Source organism: Rattus norvegicus, chromosome 19 (assembly GCF_021556685.1).
Source record: "Rattus norvegicus strain SHRSP/BbbUtx chromosome 19, alternate assembly SHRSP_T2T, whole genome shotgun sequence".
In the NCBI taxonomy this organism is placed as follows: domain Eukaryota; kingdom Metazoa; phylum Chordata; class Mammalia; order Rodentia; family Muridae; genus Rattus; species Rattus norvegicus.
Genome location: NC_141552.1, coordinates 66,509,815 through 66,529,180, shown reverse-complemented (window position 1 = coordinate 66,529,180; position 19,366 = coordinate 66,509,815). Strand labels below are relative to the sequence as shown.

At 51.6% G+C, this 19,366-nt stretch overlaps 1 protein-coding gene across 1 annotated transcript in view; it reads right to left on the bottom strand.

Moving 5' to 3' along the window:
• Spire2 (spire-type actin nucleation factor 2) overlaps positions 1–19,366 on the bottom strand; it is a 38,818-nt gene that overhangs the window by 6,614 nt on the left and 12,838 nt on the right. Inside the window, 9 exon segments of the mRNA NM_001127538.2 lie at positions 3,016–3,116; positions 4,461–4,650; positions 5,562–5,731; positions 6,874–6,997; positions 7,357–7,443; positions 8,060–8,224; positions 8,335–8,415; positions 10,709–11,065; positions 18,428–18,471. Coding sequence (NP_001121010.2) covers positions 3,016–3,116; positions 4,461–4,650; positions 5,562–5,731; positions 6,874–6,997; positions 7,357–7,443; positions 8,060–8,224; positions 8,335–8,415; positions 10,709–11,065; positions 18,428–18,471 — 1,319 coding nt within the window.

Below are 19,366 nucleotides of genomic sequence, written 5' to 3'. Positions count from 1 at the left end.
CACCATGTGGTTGCTAGGATTTGAACTCAGGACCTCTGGAAGAGCAGTTGGTGAGCCCTGCCTGCCTGACTCGTATGCTCTTCTACACCCAAGCAGGCATCTGCCCTAACTGGTGTTATGAGCGAGCTATCCTGGTCTAACATAGAACTCATCAGTAGATCTGCTTTGTCTGTGAAGGGGGGTTGTTTCAGCTCCTTGAGGTGTTTTTTCCTCAGATGTGCAGCGGGTTGGTCAGGAGTTTCTCATGCTCCACCCGATCTGAGGCATCAGGACTTCCAGCTCCTTTCTCATGGTATTTGTGGCCGGGAGTTTTCACACCAAATGCAGACAGGGTAGCAGCTGCCTCCCAGGGACTCAGGCAGGTTCTTCTGATTTTGATGGCCTACCTTTCAGAAAGTACTTTGTGAGATCTCAGAACTGAAAGGCTACTGTGGACTTGTGGAATTTTACAACACGCCCTTCCTTTCCTTGAACAAAAAATGGGCCTTGGTTTTCTAGTCTTAGGAAATGGCTGCACAGCTATCCGGGCAATGGCGCACACCCCTAGTCCTAGCACTCAGGAGCAGAGGCGGGTAGATTTCTGTGAGTTCAAGGCCAGCCTGATCTACAGAAGGAGCTCCGGGATAGCCAGGGCTACACAGAGAAACTCAGTCCCAAAAGAAAAAGAAAAGAAAAAAAGAAAAAGAAGTGGCTACACTTGGTTCATAGTGACACTACGTCATTGCTACTGTCATTCGTTTATAAAATATGCTGTGGCTTTCAGCTGGCGTGACATAAGGACTCTCCAGGTCATACAGCCTCTATGGAGCTTGTAGCCCTGTTTTTATTCTACCTGAAACCTCAGGGAGACTCTACCCATGTCCCTGAGTTAAACTGCTTCTGAGGTGGAAGCAGGAACAAGTTTGAGGTTAGCCTGGGTTACATGTTTTGTTCTAGGCCAACCTGAGCTACATAATTTTGCTCCAGGCAAGCCTGAGGTACAATGTGAGACTGTCTCAAAATAAAAAATAAAGGGGCTGGAGAGATGGTTCAGCAGAAAAGAACACTAGCTCCTCTCCCAGAAGTTCCAGGTTCAATTCCCAGGACCCACATGGTGGCTCACGACCATCTGTAACTTCAGTCCGAGAGAATCTTACCGTCTCTTCTGGCCTCATGGGCAGTGCATGCATGTGGTGCACAGACTTACATGCAGACAAAACACCCATAAATAAGACAAACAAGCAAGTTTTTGGTTTTGGTTTTGGTTTGCTTGTTGAGACAGGGACTCTGTAGCCTTTCTCTGTAGACCAGGCTGGCCCAAACTCACAGAGATTCACTTGCCTCAGCCTCCCCAGTGCTGAGATTAAAGGTGTGGGCCACCGATCAGCTGCTTCTGTAGTTTTAATGCTCAGAAACTATAAGATAATGTTTGCTATTTTAAGATGACAAATTGAGAAGTCACTTACTTTTTCTTAACTGACAAAGGCTTGTTTTAATTTAATGACTGTACAGACAAGAGTCTTGGTCTCTTCCTCCTTGGACAGAGCCTTGATGATCTCTTCCTTCTCTGCCTGGCGCTTTCATGTTTTCTTGGCCTTAGACCTGCGAGCCTCAGCCTGGTCAGCCAGTAGCTCTTGCAGGCTTTGTCTGCCTTCAGTTTGTGGATTTGCTCCATGGGAATCCGCTTGTTTTTGAATGCATTTCTCTGATCTCAGGTACAGGCTGTGATACATATGGCAGTCAATCCTCTTAGATTCCCGGTGTCTCCGGAGAAGCCAGCGCAGGATCCTCATCCTTCTCACCCAGGTCACCTTCTCGGGTATCCGAGGTTGGCAGTACCCTTCCCCTTCCCTACGCCCTGCTTCCCTACGCCCACACACCTGGCCTTTCCCTGGTTGTTTCTCCAGCAGCGAGCCCAGGAACGGACAGTCACACACAGGCTACCGGATGATCAGCCCATCTTTGATTAGCTACCAGGTTTGCTGAATGAGGGTTGGCATTGGGGATTTCACTGGTCTCATTAGGGTCCAACCAGACCTTCTTTTTACCACAGTGGAGGACACTAGGGGCTTCTTCTGTAACAGTTTCTTAAGGTTTATTTATCTCATGTATATATGTGTGTGTGCATGTGTGTTTGTGTGTGTGTGTACGTATGTATGTGTACATACATGTGGACGTTAAGGAGTAACTTCTTGGAGCCGTTCTCTCGTACCAGGTATGGGCACCACCTTTCAACTAAAAATAATGCAGGGGTGGAGTGATGGGTCGGTGGTTAACATCACTTACTGCTCTCTCAGAGGGACTTGGGTTCAGTCCCCAGCACCCCGCTAACATCTATAGCTTCAGTTCCAGGAAATCTGATGCCTTGTGGCCTCAGCAGACCCCAGGCATCCATGTGGTACACAGACAGACATGCAGGCAAAACACTCATATACATAAATAAATACGCCTTTAAAGTTAATAAGGCCACCTCAAACTTACATACAACTTACAATCTTTGAAGCACTCTAACATGTTTTGTTTAATCTGAGCCTCTGTGTGTGAGATAACGGCATCAGCCATCAGCCTTCCTTGACACCTGCGGGAGCCTTGTTGCCCACCATCAGCCTTTTCCCATTACCTCATTTGATAAATTTGCACAATGAATCAGGGCTCCTCGGCAGCCGGAACTATTAGCTCTTCATACAAACAACACAAAACTCATGGGACAGCATGTCCAAGTCTCAGCCAACAGCACACCCCCTGAAAGACCTCAAGTCACACCGTTCGGGTTCATTGTCTATCCTGACCCCACTGGAATTAAACAAACCACTTTAGACCAGTAGAAAGGCAAATTCTCTGCAGTTGGGGGTTGCAGTACCAACATGTACCAGCAGGTGGCAACAAAGAACAACCTCACCAGAATCAGGGACTGGACTCTGGCACCCGCAGACAAAAAGGAACCCTGGGATGCTACACATGTTCTCCTCTTGAGCACAAAGAAAGGATGAAGTGGATGCTGAAGAAGCCATCGGGGCTATTTGCCCTGTCACTTACCAGCCATAGATGTCTGGCATCTGGTGCAGAAGCCTCAGGTCCATCCGCTGAGCTCAAGTTGCTGGGGTGAGGCTGAGACTGGCCACTCACAGAACAGAGACCTGGAGGGGGGTTGGGGATTTAGCTCAGCGGTAGAGCGCCTGCCTAGCGAGCGCAAGGCCCTGGGTTGGTCCCCAGCTCCAACTGACAGGAGGTGCTGTGCCAAATGGACAATGGGGACAGCATGTGTGTCGCAGTGGGGATGGCAAACAAGCTAAAAGTCAAGGGGAGAGCTGGAGAGTCCGCTCAGTGGTTCTTGTGGAGGAGCAGGGTTCAATTCCCAGCACCTACATGGTGAATCACAACCATCTGTTCCAGGGGATCCAACGCCCTCCTCTGACCTCAGCAGAAACCACGAAACCAGGTGTACCAGGCACACATACATATATATACACATATACATGCACACGGTACACAGGCATACTAGCAAAACACCATACATATAAGATAAAAACGTTTTTACATTAATTAAAAGACCTCTGTGAGGAAGCCACACAAAAGAAGATTTCCAGGGTTTTCAGCTCCTAGTATCAAAATATGTGCTACAAAGTTGCACACATTACTCAGTGAACAATGGGTTCTGCTGATCAAGGTCACATCATTAGCCAGTAGTGGGAACCAGAGGCTAAGCTCTAACCACTGGGAGACACTGGACTCCTTTACAGATAAAAACTCATAGGACATCACCGCTTGATTTGATACGGCTATGCACACTTCTGCTAAACTAAAACTTTTGGCCTTGCCAAAGTCCTTAGGGTTGTTTGGTCATGTTCTCGGGCCCCTGGACCCATTCCTAACACTGACCACTCCAGGGTAAGCCCAGCTGCTGATAGGATAGGACTAACCATGTGCAACCAGGCCAGCACGGTGGGGGACAGGGCTGGTGACAAAGCAGATGCCTCAAGAGCCACCAAGGAAAGGAATAAAGTGTCAGGCCAGCTTTCTTACTGTACCTCAGGAGGTTGATAATCATTTCTCTAGGTAAAAGACCACTTGTGTGCCTGGTACCCACAGAGGCCAGAAGAGGGCGTTGGATTTACCATAACTGGAACTCAAGATGGTAGGAGTAACCGTGTGGCAGCTGGGATTTGAACCCCCTTTCTCTGCAAGAGTAGCCAGTGCCCTTAACCACAAAGCCATCCCTCCATCTTCCAAGGACTCGAGTGCTTTAGAAAATGTTTTGCAATGAATACAGGCTGGTTAGTCTCAACTGGAAAGCAAGAATGCCTGCTTTAGGTGGTGACAGGCTGCAGCGTGCTCTCCCTGCCATGCTCTCCCTGCAGGGCACAAGCTTCACACCTTGGGTAGTTGCCCGCTCACTCGAAGATGTTGTGAGTCTGAGGCTGCAACACAAAGTCCCCGGGATCAGCATGAGAAAAGCAGGTGCTGGAAAAGGCAGTATTTACCCTGGTCTCGGGTGCTGGGCCTCCAGGAGTGCATGCTGCCTGCTCTGACCCGAGGAGGCTCTGTCCCTCCTGGGGGCTGAGTGGCTGACTGAAGGCCAGATCCCATCTCACTCCGAAGCTGGGCCAGGTCGTGTTCCGAAAAAGAGCGGTCCCGCTTCAGCGCCACCTCACCACATGGGGACTCTTCTTCCTGAAAGCACAGCAGCACACCCACCTCCAGACCACCGCCCCCTCCTCCTGACCACCGCCCCCTCCTCCTGACCACCGCCCCCTCCTGACCACCGCCCCCTCCTGACCACCGCCCCCTCCTGACCACCGCCCCTTCCTGACCATTAACCCTCCTGACCATTAACCCTCCTGACCACTGCCCCCTCCTGACCACTGCCCCCTCCTGACCACTGCCCCCTCCTGACCACTGCCCCCTCCTGACCACTGCCCCCTCCTGACCACTGCCCCCTCCTGACCACTGCCCCCTCCTGACCACTGCCCCCTCCTGACCACTGCCCCCTCCTGACCACTGTCTCGGCCTGACCACTGCCCCTCCTAACCACTGCCCCACCTCCAGTTCTGACTACTTTCTCCATATCCCCTTGCTCAACCTTGGACCAAGGCAGTGAACCCAAGGGTGCTAACTGAGTCCACTGAGGCCCTAGGCTGTCCTCTAGACATCACTAGCCCTCTGGTCTTTTGGATAGCTCATAGCAAGTGTGATCAATGATCAAACCATTCCCTCGGGTCTTCCAGAAAATCCTGGAGAAGGCAGCTCTACAGGGGGCTGAGCCCTCGGAGATGGCCAGCACTGAGGTCCCCTGCCATCCTAGGCCAGGGAGCTTCCCGGGACCAGCTTCTCACAGCATCTGCGGCTACTCAGGCTACTCGTCTGGCCACAAGACAACAACCTCCACTTCAGCCTCTGTGGTTGTGTTGTTCAGAGGGCTCTGTCCCTCTGATCCAAGGGTACCCTTGATCTGAGAAGTTAGGGAGGGGACCCTGCCACCCAATGGTTAGAGCATGCCTACTCAGCTGACCAAAGACCCCTGTCCTGTCCGGCCTTCCCCAGCCCCATCGGCGTGGTCTCATGGAGCATCTCCACCCCCTGACCTCAGGCGTGCTCATCTCTTCCATCTCTGCTAAGGTCGGGGCTTTCAGCAGGACCCGGGGCCGTGGGCGCTGACTCCCACTCCCAGCATCTGTGACAGACAGGTTGATGCAGGAAGTGGACTTGATGTCCCCGGAGCAGGCGTTGAGGATGCAGGGCAGAGAACCAAACCCTGACGGCAGGAAAAAACAAGGCAGGGTAGACAGTGAGTGGAGAGAGAGTCAGCACAGGGGCGGACGGTGAGCAGCAGAGGCAGGGAGACCGGGGCAGGGGTGGATGTGAGTCAGGAAGGGCAAGGAGCCCAAAGCCAGAGTGCAGGACCAGCAAGAAAGACAAGGGGGCCGGGGCAGGAGTGGGCTATGAATAAGGAAGATGCAGAGGCCAGTGAAGGAGTGGACGGTGGTCAGGAAAGACAAGGAGGCCAGTGTAGGAGTGGACGGTAAGCGGGGAAGTGAGGAGACCTGAGCAGGAGTGAAGAGGAAGGAGAGCACGGCAGGAAGAGACGTTGAACTGAGTGGTGGTGCACACCTTTAATCCAGCACTTAGAAGACAGAGGTAGGTGTCTCTGTGAGTCTGAGGCCAGCCCAGTCTACACAGCACTCCAGGCTAGCCAGGGCTACACAGGAAGACTTCCCTTCCCTCTCTCTCTCAAGGGAAAAAAGAAGAGATGTTGAACTGGGGGTGGGGGCAGGCAAGAAAGGCAAAGCAGTGGATGCTAAGGGAAGACAGTCTCTCAGGGCAGGAGTGGATGGTGAGTGGGAGGAGGAGGAGGATGAAGAGGACTATGAGGAGGGTGCCGGGGTGAGGACAGGGGACAACATGGGTGTGAACAGCTTCATGAGTACCACTTGGTTTAATTCTCCACTTAGAAGGGGACCGAAGGCTGGTCATCCATTAACAATGGGTAACTCTGGCCTCGAGAGACCCACCTAACCCAAAGAAGCAGGGTTGAACTCACCAGCCTCATTTTGCCAGAAAGACCAGGTCTCAGATATTTGAATACACACCTGGCTTTCAAGCACTTAGAAACTTGGCTTTTATTTCATTTGCCTCTCAAATGTTGAGATTTGTCATCCATTATAACAACACATACAGGCAAAATCAGCTCGGCGCCTAGAGTGCAAGATTACTTCACTTTTACAGGCCTCTGGTTAAGACTTCACAGGTTTACATAAAAAAAGTTTACGAATTAAAATAAAATAAACTTAAGGAGCTCTGAGGGCTAAAACCAGTCCCAAAATTTGATCTGTGGCCCCAGCTAGGTCTACTGGGGAATGTCTTCTCTCCCACCATGCACCCTGTCCCTTTGCTCACCACGGGCTCCCAAGTGCTGGGCCCCTACTGGACGAAGCCTCCGCTCCTGTTTGATTTCCTCCAGGATCTTCTCGTGCAGTGTTCTTTGCTTCTGTGGCACAGGGCGAAGCCGTCTCTCTGAGACCTGCCATCGACATGACACACTAAGTGGGAAAGGGGTGCAGGAGGTGACATGGGCCCGCCCTAGGGAAAGGCCGGAGTGGTCGGGGAGACTCGGTGCTACCGCTCAGTAACCCAGAAGGAAGAACTACCCAAGGAAGCTTTGTGACACTTGGCGTGGGGTGTAAATGGCCCAAACCTCTCCCCGAGAGGAAGAAGATAGAGACCCCAAAGCCCTATGCTAAGGATCATGCCCAACCTTCCAGCTAGCGGGCAAAAGCGCCCTCAACGGCACCTCAGGCAGAGGTGCACTAAGACACCTCCCAGGGTGGTCGGGAGGGCAGCAGCCCCAGAGCATCCGGAGGAGACGGTATGGACCTGTACCTGCTTCAGTGGAGGCCGTGAACGGATGAAGTCCAGGATGAGCTCATGGGCGTCTTTCTTCACTCGGGGAGGGATGTCGCCATCGACCTGCCGGGAGGGGCGGGGCCACCCTGAGCTTGCAAGGGCCAACTGCTGGTGTTAGGGTGACCAGGGTGGCTCACACAGCTTTGAGTACAGCCTGGTCATCATGGCCAACTTCCCTCTCTGGGACCCGGTGCTTCTCTAACAGGTGCGTAGCAGAGATGTGGGCCACACCCAGCAGTGGCTACAGCATGGCATTCAAGGTCTAATGAGCCATAACGACTGCCACAGCTACCTGATCCAGTGTCTTCAGGAAATGGCGCTGTGGGGCCCATCTCATGGGTTGTTCTAGGGATGGAATGAACTTCTTTGTATGAAATGTTAAGGCTGACACCAGTGCACAAAAGGCTGTGCCCATGTGTATAAAATGGAAACTGCGACTGGCTCTGAGGGCCCCCCTGATCCTCAGGAACCTTCTTCATGCCCTCATATACTGTGTTCCAGTACAGCCAAGAGATGTGGAAACACATCTGCCTTGTTCACATCTGCAGATGAATATCAAACTCTGACCACGCACAAGGATAGGGACAAGGACTGCTAGTGGGGAGCGAAGGGAGCGGCAGCCGGCAGGACGAGGGGACCAGGCCGGGCTGCTGCGAAGGACAACAGGGCCCTGGCTCACCATGACCTTTCGCAGCTTATAGTTCCTGGCACGGATATCCTGCATCAGCATCTCGAAGGGCGTGAGCTGGAACTCGGTGGGCAGGGGGTTGAACTCCTTCTCTTGCACCTTCTTCAGCTTCACCCCGTGACGGAGCTCCCGCATGAGCTGGACCCACAGCCGGGCCTGACCAGAAAAGAAAATGGCCTCCACTCTGGCACTCATGGCCCTCCCAGCACGAACCCTTCTGGGTGTACTGTGCTCTCTGTCCCAGGCCGGAGGAACCCGTGTCTTACCCAGTCTGTGTGTCCCAGGTGGTCGAGCTCGGCCAGCGGCTTCTCTACCCGTGGCTCATCCTCTCCTAGCTTCTGCAGCATCTGGGACCATAGTTAGTTAGTTAGTTAGTTAGTTAGTTTAGTGTGGAGGGCGGAGGGACGCACAGCAGGCCTGCAAGTCCCACCCAGCAGGAGGCACATCCACCACTTGACCAGCTAAAAAAGACCCATGAAGGCGCCTGACCCTGGCTTTGTGGCTTGGGAAATCTGGGAAACTGTACCTAAGCTTTGGAATGGCACAGGGACTTTTCAAATCTTCTCTCTGGTCACTTCTCTTAAGCAGGGCCTGGTGAGAGCCTGGTGTCCGCATGGCACTGGCTCCCATCTGATCTACATGCCTCAGAGGGGCACTGTCCCAGACAGCTTGTTCATGCAGAAAAGGAAGCACCCGTTTCCCTCCAGATCTCACTTCACCCAGCACCTCAGGACACCCTAGGCAAGCCATGAGCCCAGCTTTTCTCTTGGTGTGTTAGTGGCTGCTTCTCTATGCATGGCCCACACTGGAGGTCACCGCCAACTAGCGTCTCAGAAGCTGTGTATGCTCCCTTAGCTGCTGTTCTAAGTCTCGAGCCCAGCATAGCGTGGCAAGTGCTAGTCTTCAAGTAAGGGTGGAACTGACAGTAGTCAGGTGACAGGGTGAGCTGCCCGCAGGTCCCAGGATGCAGTCTAGGTATAAAGTGCTAACATCATGGTGAGGGGCCCGGGAACTGGGGGGTAAAGATGCTGAACTTACTGCCTTGGGGGCTCTGACTCTAGGCAGAAGCCAGGAGCATCTGCTCTCACTGAGTCCTCGCTGTAGGGAAATATCTACTCCTTAGAAGCTCCCACCCAACAAGGGCAGAGCCAGCAAGCTACCCTGGTTTTCTCCCCAAGCCAAACTGTTGAGAGCCCCACTACTGTGTGGGATTCCTGGGGCAAAGGGCATGGAGGGTGCTCTCCTGGCCTACTTAGAATAGCTACACCTGACCCCAAGGACCTGCTCCTGGCCGAAACACTAGCCCAGACTAGCCCGGGCGTGTCTGTCCAGGACCCTACATCTCCAGCACCCATTCCCTGACCTGTCTCTGGGACCAGGGGAATGGAGTGTAGAAGTGTGTGTCCCTGCTTAAGCAACGGCTCCTTTGTCTGCGTAAGAGATTGATTTGTGCAACAGAACAGACCGTGTGCAGAGAACTTTTGTGCCCAAGGACCACCTGACAGCCACAGGGAACATAGTCAGGAGAGTGTCTCTAAGGTGCCAGGGAGGAGTGGAGAGGGAAGATGGGGTCGGTACACTGAATCCTGGGAGCTGAAAGGAGAGCCCCCCAAGGTTGGCATGCTGTAGTTACAAGTGAGGATCAACTGGCTCAAGCTGGATCCCAGACTCTGTTACTCCAACACTCCTCAGAGCCCATGCAGGCTCCAGAGGGTCAGGACGTTAGCTATGACCTCTAGGGTACAGGAAGAGCCATCCAGCAAAAAAAAGGGCAATGTGGAATCCCAGGTCAGCATCAACTCACTTACAGATGAGCTTCTACCTGAGCAAGACAGAAAGACGTGACTCTAACACACTAACACGCTAACACACTAAGAGAATAGCTGGCCTCACCTGACCTCTGCTAAGTGCCCCCTTCACCATCACTGAAATGTTGGGGGTGCAGGATGGCCTACTTCACAGAAAAAAATAGTGGTTCTTTTCAAGCTGTAGCAAGTTCTTCAACAAAGTATAGAGTCAAAGGTGCCAAGCCAGAACTCTGGGTTATGGAAACCTAGAGGGAATCTAGCTCAGGGACCCACTATATTCTAAATAGGCTCTGGCACTGGGACGAGGAACCCCAACTCTCAGAGGTGGCGCCTGTTCACTTCTCCAAGCTGGTGGACCTGTCTGTGTGGTCTGCAAGGGAAGAAGCAGCCACTTCCTCATGTGTCTTTAACACCACACTTTCCAAAGGAGCTGGGCCTAGAGAGGCCAGCCATAGCAGATCTCCCTCTTGCAGAGCTGAGAGCCAGGTCTGGGAGGGTAATGGCTAATTTAGAGGAAACAGGAGTGATACTGTAGGAATAAAGGCTACGGCCCACTCCTGATTCCCTTCTCTGAACACCCGATAGAAAGAAGGCACAAAGTTTAAAATGTATGAACGTTTAGGACAGTGCCCAGCTTGGGGGAGGAGCAAAGCTATAGGTGTTCCTAGGAAGGTACAGTCAGGTACCAAGGCTCTTCCCGCCTGTTGGATGACGAAAGACAGGCCCCATCACCTCCTTACTCCCATCCCCACCTGATTTTACACCCACCTCCCATCCATCTCCCCTGTTCCGCCCAGCACCAGCCCCAACTACTTGTAACCCACATCCTCACCTCTTTGGCCTCCCTCACCCGGGCCAGGAAGGCACGGAGCTCGAGCGTCTCCACAAAGAGAGCTCGGCACACTGCCTGGTAGTGGGCCTGCGCACCGTGGGGATCCGTCAGGCGTGAGGCACACAGCCGCATGGCCTGAGCAAAGGTGCGCACAGCTCGGGGGCCGCCCTCAGCCTCCTCCTCCTCTTCTGGACCCCCGTAGCCCTCATCTGCTGCCCCGCAGCTGCTGTCTTCACAGTCGCTGTTGGCCATGAGGTCGATGAGCCTCTCCAGCTGCGGGCTGAGCTCTCGCTCCTCATTCTCGTCTAACCCCCAGTCCAGCGCACGGTAGATGGCAAAGCCCAGTGACTGCACCATCTAAGGGACAGAGATGTCATATGGTCACCAGAGATTTTGAGTCACAAGGATACTGGAGCCCACAACCAGCAGCACCCTCCACCACAAGACCAATGAGACAGCAGACAGAATGAGACACTGGGAAAAGAGATCTCAGCCTGGCTTTGCCACAGAGGAATCATCGTGGTACAAACCATAGACCACTGTTAAAAAGATGTTCCCCAAACAGCACAGCTACTTTAGAAAACAGGAAAATTTTTACTAACATACACTGGATGTGTGCCCTCCCCTCCCAGGTATTTAACCCAGAGAAGCGGGAAAGTACATCCACACAAGACTAGCTTATAAACTAGTCAGTCATGTGTTGTTCTTCCTAGCAGAGACAAGGTGGCATGTGTCCACAGCGGGGCATCGTAATACAGGGAACAGACAAACACACACTGTAGATGAGATGAAAAGCCTTGATATACTGCGGACCCATTGGCTTGACTCTAAGCAAGCTGAGCCCATCGAGGTCAATAGAAAAATTAGGAGCTCCCTGAGCCAGGGCCCAATTGGGATGGGACGGCTCATGCCTTTTACGTGAAAGAAAAGAACTTGTCTTGGCACTGGTGCTGATTGCAGTGTATATGTCCTCCAAAACATAATTAGTAAAGAGGTAATCTAGATAAGCACTAGCATCTCCTGTCATGTAACGGTGCGGCATAAATCAGAGCAGGAAGACCAGCTGGCTCCGACTGCTGCTGGGATGCTGCTTGATTACTGTAGTTTGGGGGTTGGGAGCTTGGTTTCGTAGTGCTGGGTATCGAACCCAGGACTTCACACATGATGTGAAGGTGCTCTACCACTACAGCACACCCAGGCCTAGCGTTAAATTCTTAGACGTCCCCCCACCAAAGGCCTATGTGCTTCCATGGGGGAACTGCTGGAGCATGGCTATATACACCTTCAATCCCAGCATCTGGGAGACAGAGAAGGGCAGAGCTCTGTGAGTTCTAGGCTAACCTGGGCTATATAGTGAGACCCTGTCAAAAATAAAGAGGTGAGGGGTTGGGGATTTAGCTCAGTGGTAGAGCGCTTGCCTAGGAAGCGCAAGGCCCTGGGTTCGGTCCCCAGCTCCGAAAAAAAGAACCAAAAAATAAATAAAAATAAAGAGGTGAGGTTGAATTGGGGGGGGGGGTCTTTCTCTCACTGAAGGCATAGCCTAGGAAGAGCTGCTGGAAACTGACCTCCAACTTTTGTTCTTTTCATACCCAGCTATTTTGTTCTTTTTATACCCAGCTAAGGGATAAGCAGCCGCCTTCTCCATGAAATCCTGCCATGGTGTCTTACATCACCACAGGTCCAGAGGAGTAGAACTAAGCAGCCATGAACTAAAACTTCTGAAACTGTGAGCTGAAATAAATCTCTCCTTGCTTTGGGGAGGCTTGAACCAGACCCATGTGGCATGCGGAGTAAGCGTTCTGCCACTGAATCATACTGCCTGCCAAATCTTCCCTTTCTGATCATCTGAGGAGTTTGTTACAGTAACAGCCAGCCTGAGTCAGGGTATCTATGTAGCTCTAGCTGGCCTCAAACTCATGACCCTCCTGCTTTAGCCTCCTGAGTGCTGAGACTGCAGTTGTGCTCCACCATCCACACCCAGCAGTGCTCCACACCACACCCAGCCTCACATCTTTGTACAGGAACATAACTTTTCTGGGAATATATACATGCTTGACCAAAGCCGGGAGAAAACCACCTCACTGAGGGCATGTGATGGGCAAGAAGGCATGGAGGGCACGGGGTCAGGACCTGGGGACTGGTGGAACTCACTGTGAGAGGCCCTCGGTGCTTCAGTTGACTGGGTTTCCTGAAATTCTCCATAATATTTATTTTGAGGCAAAGTTTCAAATGACATAGCCCTGGTTGTCCCTAAAGTTCTAAGCCTTCTGTTCTAACTTCCCTAAAGATTCCAGGCATGTCCCCACGCCTTACAATAAGTCTTTTAAACTTTCATGTTATTTTTATTTTATGTGTATGGGTGTTTTGTGTGCCTGTGGAGGCCAGAATAGCATGCCAGGTCCCCCCAAGACTGGCGTTACAGACATTGTGAGCCTCCCTGTCTGTGCTGGGAATCAGAACCAAATCCTCTGGAAGAACAGCCAGTGCTCTTAACAGATGAGCCATCTCTCCAGCCTCAGTAATTCTTTTTTAAAGCACATGAAGCATCTTTGAGGTTTTTTTTCTGCAGAGTCCTCTTACCTCAGCATTTCTGCTTCACTTGGCAAGGAACCCTCACAGCTACCTTCAGAGCCGCCGACAATGACCTGGGGACGGTGGCGGCTGGGGAGTGCACTGGAGGCTGTTGTTTCCTGTTTGTCCTCCAGATGCTGCCTCCAGATTCTCCTCCATGCCCATGTGACTATCCCCCTCCACCAGTTAGGGTTAATCAGACATGGAACACTGCAATGGGCGCTGGCACATCTGAATACATAGGAGGGGTAACAGGACCCCTCATCTGCCTAGCGCTTGCTCTTATGTTTCAAAAGGCTTCCATAAATTTGATGTCTCAAAAGGCTTCCATAAATTTGATGTCTCAAAAGGCTTCCATAAATTTGATGTTTCAAAAGGCTTCCATAAATTTGGCTGAGGTGGCACAGACTTGTGATCCCAGCATGTGAGGGGCTGAGGCAAGACAATTCTGACCTTGAGGCCAGTCTGGACTACAGACTGAAAGCCTGTCTCGAAACAAATAAATATAAACGTAAGGGTTACAGGCCAAACTTAGTGACTCAGTTTGTAAACCTCAGGGACTCGGGAGGCAAAGACAGGAAGATTACAAGTTCAAGACCTGCCTCTGGACTACACTGCAAGACTGAGGCGGGCCTAAGCGATTTAGTGAAATCCCATCTCACAATAAAAAGATAAACCGAGGCTGGAGGATATTGCATGGCACGTGCAAGATCTAAGGATCAATTCCCAGTACTACTGAATGAATGGTTGCCCTATTTTCCTCCTTTGGGCAGACTATCTGGAGCTGGAGATGGTTCAGTGGTTAAGAGCACTGGGTGCTCTTCCAGAGGTCCTGGGTTCAGTTTCTGGTACCTGCCTGGTGGCTCACAAACGTCCATGACTCTAGTTCCAAAGGGCCCAACACCCTCTGCTGACCTCCTCAGGTACTAGGTATTCACAAAGTACAACATACATGCCAGGTAGATAGATAAATAGATAGATAAATAGACAGACAGACAGGTAGATAGATGATAGATAGATGATAGATAGGTAGATAGATAGATGATAGATAGATAGATGATAGATGATAGATAGATGATAGATGATAGATAGATAGATGATAGATAGATCAATGATGATAGGTAGATGATAGGTAGATGGATGATAGATAGATAGATAGTAGATAGATAGATGATAGCTAGATCGGTGATAGATAGATCAATGATAGATAGATGATAGTTAGATGATAGATAGATGATGGATAACAAACAGACAGACAGACCCAAAGCCACACAAATACATAAAACACATACTTGTTAAGAAAAAAGGAAAGCCTATCAAAGGCACGCACACAAATAGAGCTCTACCATGTCAGACATTATCCTGGGCCTGTATAAGACTCCTCCTACTTAACCTCACGACAACCCCCTGACACAACCTCCCATCTCATGCACAGAGGGACAGAGGGACAGAAAGCTCAAACTGCTTAATCGCAACTAGAAGCTGGACGAGCTAGACCTGGGAGCTGGGTCCGCCTGTGCTATGCTCTAAACTTTCTGCATGCACCAGTGGTCTCTCCACTCATTCCTGGTTGGCCCGGTATCCCAGGAAACCTGAGCCTGAGGCAGGCAGAGCAATAATTGGTCAAAGCCGGGGTTGGGCAAGAGATAAGGTCTCTGGGTCCTACAGGGACATCTCGGAAGAGATCACTGGAGCCTAAGGTACCTGGGGAAGGTAACACTGGACTCAAGAGGACTGGTGGAGAGAGTAAATAAAGCCACAGTAAGCAAACCTTGGCCCACCCCTGGGCTGCTTTCATTCGAGTTTTCTCTACCTTAAGCAGGTCAGAGTCACAGACTGGCTCCAGGGCACACCCATGAATGCAGGGTAAGAGGGCTTGGCACTCATCTAGTGGCTGGTCACACCTGACAGGTGGAAGATGGCGACAGGGCTTTAGTCGCGGTCACGGTAGAGTGCTCTGGGAAACTGGAGACTCCAGGGACCATCTCAGGACCGACCGCTCTTGGCTATGACCACAGAAAGGGAGGGCTAGCAAGGTGAGGGGACAGAAGCATGGAGAGCTCACGCAGTAAATTCATTTGTGTAGCGGTAGATGCCAGGTAAGAGTGAGGGGCTACAAGGTGTCCATGTGCTTCGGGGCTGTGTGATGCTCAGCTGCATAGCACTGGTAGGGTCTCCACATGACTCCATGGGTAGGAGACAGACTGAGAAGCGAGCCGGAAGCCCCCCACCCATCCCAATGCACCAATCTGTCCCAGCCACTCTTTTTTCTGGTTGCTGGCCTACACTGGCAGCAAGCCAGGGGAAAGGCTGTCCAGCCAAGCCTCTTATCTGATGGCTGCTTTGGTAAAAGCCTTTCTGTGTCCCAGCTCTCTGGAAACTTTCTCTGGGACATGGAGAATGCTTACCATTAGGAGAGCTGGGCAGCTGGCCAGTATCAGGACCTCCAACCCTACCAGTTCCAGCATGGCCATCAGCCTGGAATCTGATTGCAATTAGAGGGGCTGCCCAGCCAGGCGGGCAGTTCGTGAAGCCCGAGAAGCCAGGACAAAGCTTAACTATTGAGTGGCTCCCTCACTGTACTCAGGAGACAGAGCTGTAAGGCTCACATGCGGCCTCTGAGAACGCCCATCTAGGACTCCCCGTTCAAAGCTCTTTACAGGTATGTCATGGCGTGGAATTGGAGGCGTCCTCCAGGAGGCGGGTAGCAGCTGCACCTCTGTGAACTCTGGATAACGAGGGTCAGCTGATGTCCCAGGCCAGCCCACCTGGGATCAGCGAAATCAGCTACCCCGAGTTTGATACAGCTGTGAGTACAGACAGCCGAGGGCCACGTGGCGATAGGGATGTCTTAGAAGCACAGCTGTTCCTTCCCAACTTCCGGCTAACGATCTATAAAAGCGCCATTTTCACAGAGTTCATAAGCAACGCTTGGCAGTGCACTCAGTGTGACATGTCAAGGTCGCGGGGTGTCTTGCCTCTTGTCGCTGGCGTTGAGAACTATGTGTGCTGGTAAGATGCAGTGCCAGACGGGTACATGGGTATTTGCCTTCAATCCCAGCACTTGGGAGGCAGATACAGGAGGATCTCTGTGAGTTTGAGGCCAAGTTGGTCTACACAGTGAGTTTCAGGACAGCCAGAGCTAGGTAGAGAGACCCTGCCTCAGAAAAACCAAGTAGACAAACAAATTAATTAAATACAAGGAAGTATATTTTTCTTCTTGAGGAAAGGTGTAGGTTAGAGAAGAAGAAGAGGAGAAGGGAGGGGAGGTGGAGGAAGGAGGGGAGGAGGAAGAAGTAGGAGAGGAGGGGAAGGAGGAGGAAAAGGAAGAGGAGGAAGAAGAGGAGGGAGAGAAGTGGGGAGAAGGGGGAGGAGGAGGCATTCAGATTCTGAGCTGGCTTTGTTGCTGTCTTTATGTAACACACGGAATCCCCCTGATCCATGCTTACCTCGCCCTTGAAATGCTATCATGCTAAATACATAAATGCAAAGGTTCCCTCCCTCCCTCCTTCCTCACCTCCCTTTCTCCCTCCCTTCACATCCCTTCAGTATTTTCCCTCAAAGCTTCAGTCTCCCAAGAAGCTGGAATTTCAGGTCTGTACCACTGCCTATGGCCTTATAAATTATTTTATAAATTACACTTTGAAGGCCACATTTCAAAGGAATAAAACAGCAGAGCAGGCCATGTGTACTGGGACCCCACTTTCTAACTCTGCACTCACTGCTCTTTTCTGGTCCCCAAAGGTCCCTTCTCATCCTAGGACATAAGTGGCTTCCGCTCTTGAGAAACAATTAGAAGAAACAGAGGGAATATCACAACAGATAAATATCACTCACTGAAAAAAAAAAAAAAAAAAAAAAGAACCAGAACTGAAACAGAGCAAAAAGGCAGTGGAAAGCCAAGCAGGGTGGTGCACTACTTGGGAAACTGAGGCAGGAGCATCAGGATTTCAAAGTCTCAGCCAGTTATGGCTACATGTAAAGTTGGGGTCTGTGTGGGTTACACAAAACCATATAATACAACAAGAGAAATAAACATCAGACCACTACCTCAAGACAATGCGTGGAAATGCAAGGTTTGGTCATTGGTCATTGGCTGGTTTCCGTGTGCCAGGAACTCCTTGCAGAGAAGCCTGTCAGCAGACCACATTGTTTTCCAGCGGCCCAGAGAGTATGGTCAATAGACGGGCTGTGGTCAGCAGACGGGCTCCCTTAATGATCCCACTCCCAAACAGGGGAAGGATCCAGTATGTTGTGTTCTAAGCACACGAGGCTCAACCAAAGGATAGAATAACTCTGTATACTTCATATTGATATTCTACCATACAGGCATCTTAATTAGTTTCCTATCATGGCAATAAAACACTACGACTGAAGCAATTGAAGAAGACACTTCTGGGGTTGGGGATTTAGCTCAGTGGTAGAAGGCTTGCCTAGCAAGCGCAAGGCCCTGGGTTCGGTCCCCAGCTCGGGGGGGGGGGGGGGGGGAGAAGACGGGGTTGGGGATTTAGCTCAGTGGTAGAGCGCTTGCCTAGGAAGCGCAAGGCCCTGGGTTCAGTCCCCAGCTCCGAAAAAAAAAACCAAAAAAAAAAAAAAAAGACACTTCCTTCAGCTTACAACTCTCAGGGTGTAAACCCTCACCACCGAGGGAAGGAACTGAAGCAGAGCCCACGGAGGGGTGCTGCTTACGGTGGACTTGCTCCTCGTGGCTTGCTCGGCCTGCTTTTTCACACCACTGAGGGCCACTGCCTAGGGGTGGCACTCCCACAATGACATCAATCAGGAACCAAGAAAATGCCCCACAAGCTTGCCTACAGGCCAAACTTTTTTTCTTTTAAGATTTATTATGTATACAGTGGCCTGCCTGCATGTCTGCCTGCAGCCTGAAGTGGGCACCAGATCCCATTACAGATAGTTGTGAGCCACCATGTGGTTGCTGGGAATTGAACTCAGGACCTCTGGAAGAGCAGTCAGTGCTCTTAACCTCTGAGCCATCTCTCCAGCCCCTTAGGGCAATCTTATAGAGGCATACCCTCAACTGAGATCCATCCCCTCGGATGATACAGCTTGTGTCAGGTTGACAAAACCTATCCAGCACAACAGACCAGATTTTATTATAGCAGGAAGTTTAAAATGGCTTTTCAATACCTGGGCTTCTGAGTTGGCGGGTGGGACCACCATGGTCGAAGGCTCTGCAAGAGAAAACAATCGAGATTATCTCGGAAGCCCAGAGACCCCACAAACATGGCTACTCACTCCTTCTGTTCCATGTTCCCTAAGCTGTACAGGGCACCCCCAAAGGAGCACCAGAAAGCACAGATACTTGGCACCCCCAAGCCTAAGCCAGTGTGGGCAGGGCTCAGGCTACAGAGCATGAGTGAGGTGGAGCCTCGTAGGCAGGTCTCCCTCCCGTGGTCCATACAACAGCTCAGAGGAGGAAGTCAGGGACGGAGAGTCAGCAGGGCTGGGTGCGAGCTGAAGAATGGGGGCCGCTCAGTTGTCACTGTGGGGGAGACTAATAGTCTGAGACGGCTTCCCTAGAACTGGGGTCCTGTGAGCAAGGACGCACAGGAAGATAGGAAACCGTGGGTCCGTAGGCAAATAAATCCTAATCTCACGGGTGACCCAGGGGTTGGGCTTTTTCCGAAGGCACCTCTCAAAGGAGGAGTCCCTGGGTTGGAGGGCAGGCGGAAGCTGGACTCTGTGTTCTATTTACCAAACACATCAGTGTGAACGCCAAGAAGAGTGTCAGCATTTTCAAGGCCTTACTCGTGGGCTCAGCTACAGCCCAGGCCGTGGGTGGCTTCGGCGCCCATTTCATGGATGAGGAGCCGAAGGCAACAGGTGAAGGGGTTGACAATCAAGTGCCTCGGCTGGCAGGTGAGGGTGGCTCAAGGAGGAAGGCCAGAGACCTTAGAATGTGGCTGCCAGCAACCCCTCAACTACCCCACTTCCAGCCATCCCCGTCCCGTTCCCAGGCCTCCTTTGACCGGGTGTAGAGGTAGAACCGTGTAAGGATGTGAACCGCAGCTTCCCGAAGCTCTAGAGTGAAGAGCAACAAACAACCTGCTGACTTCACAAATGCGT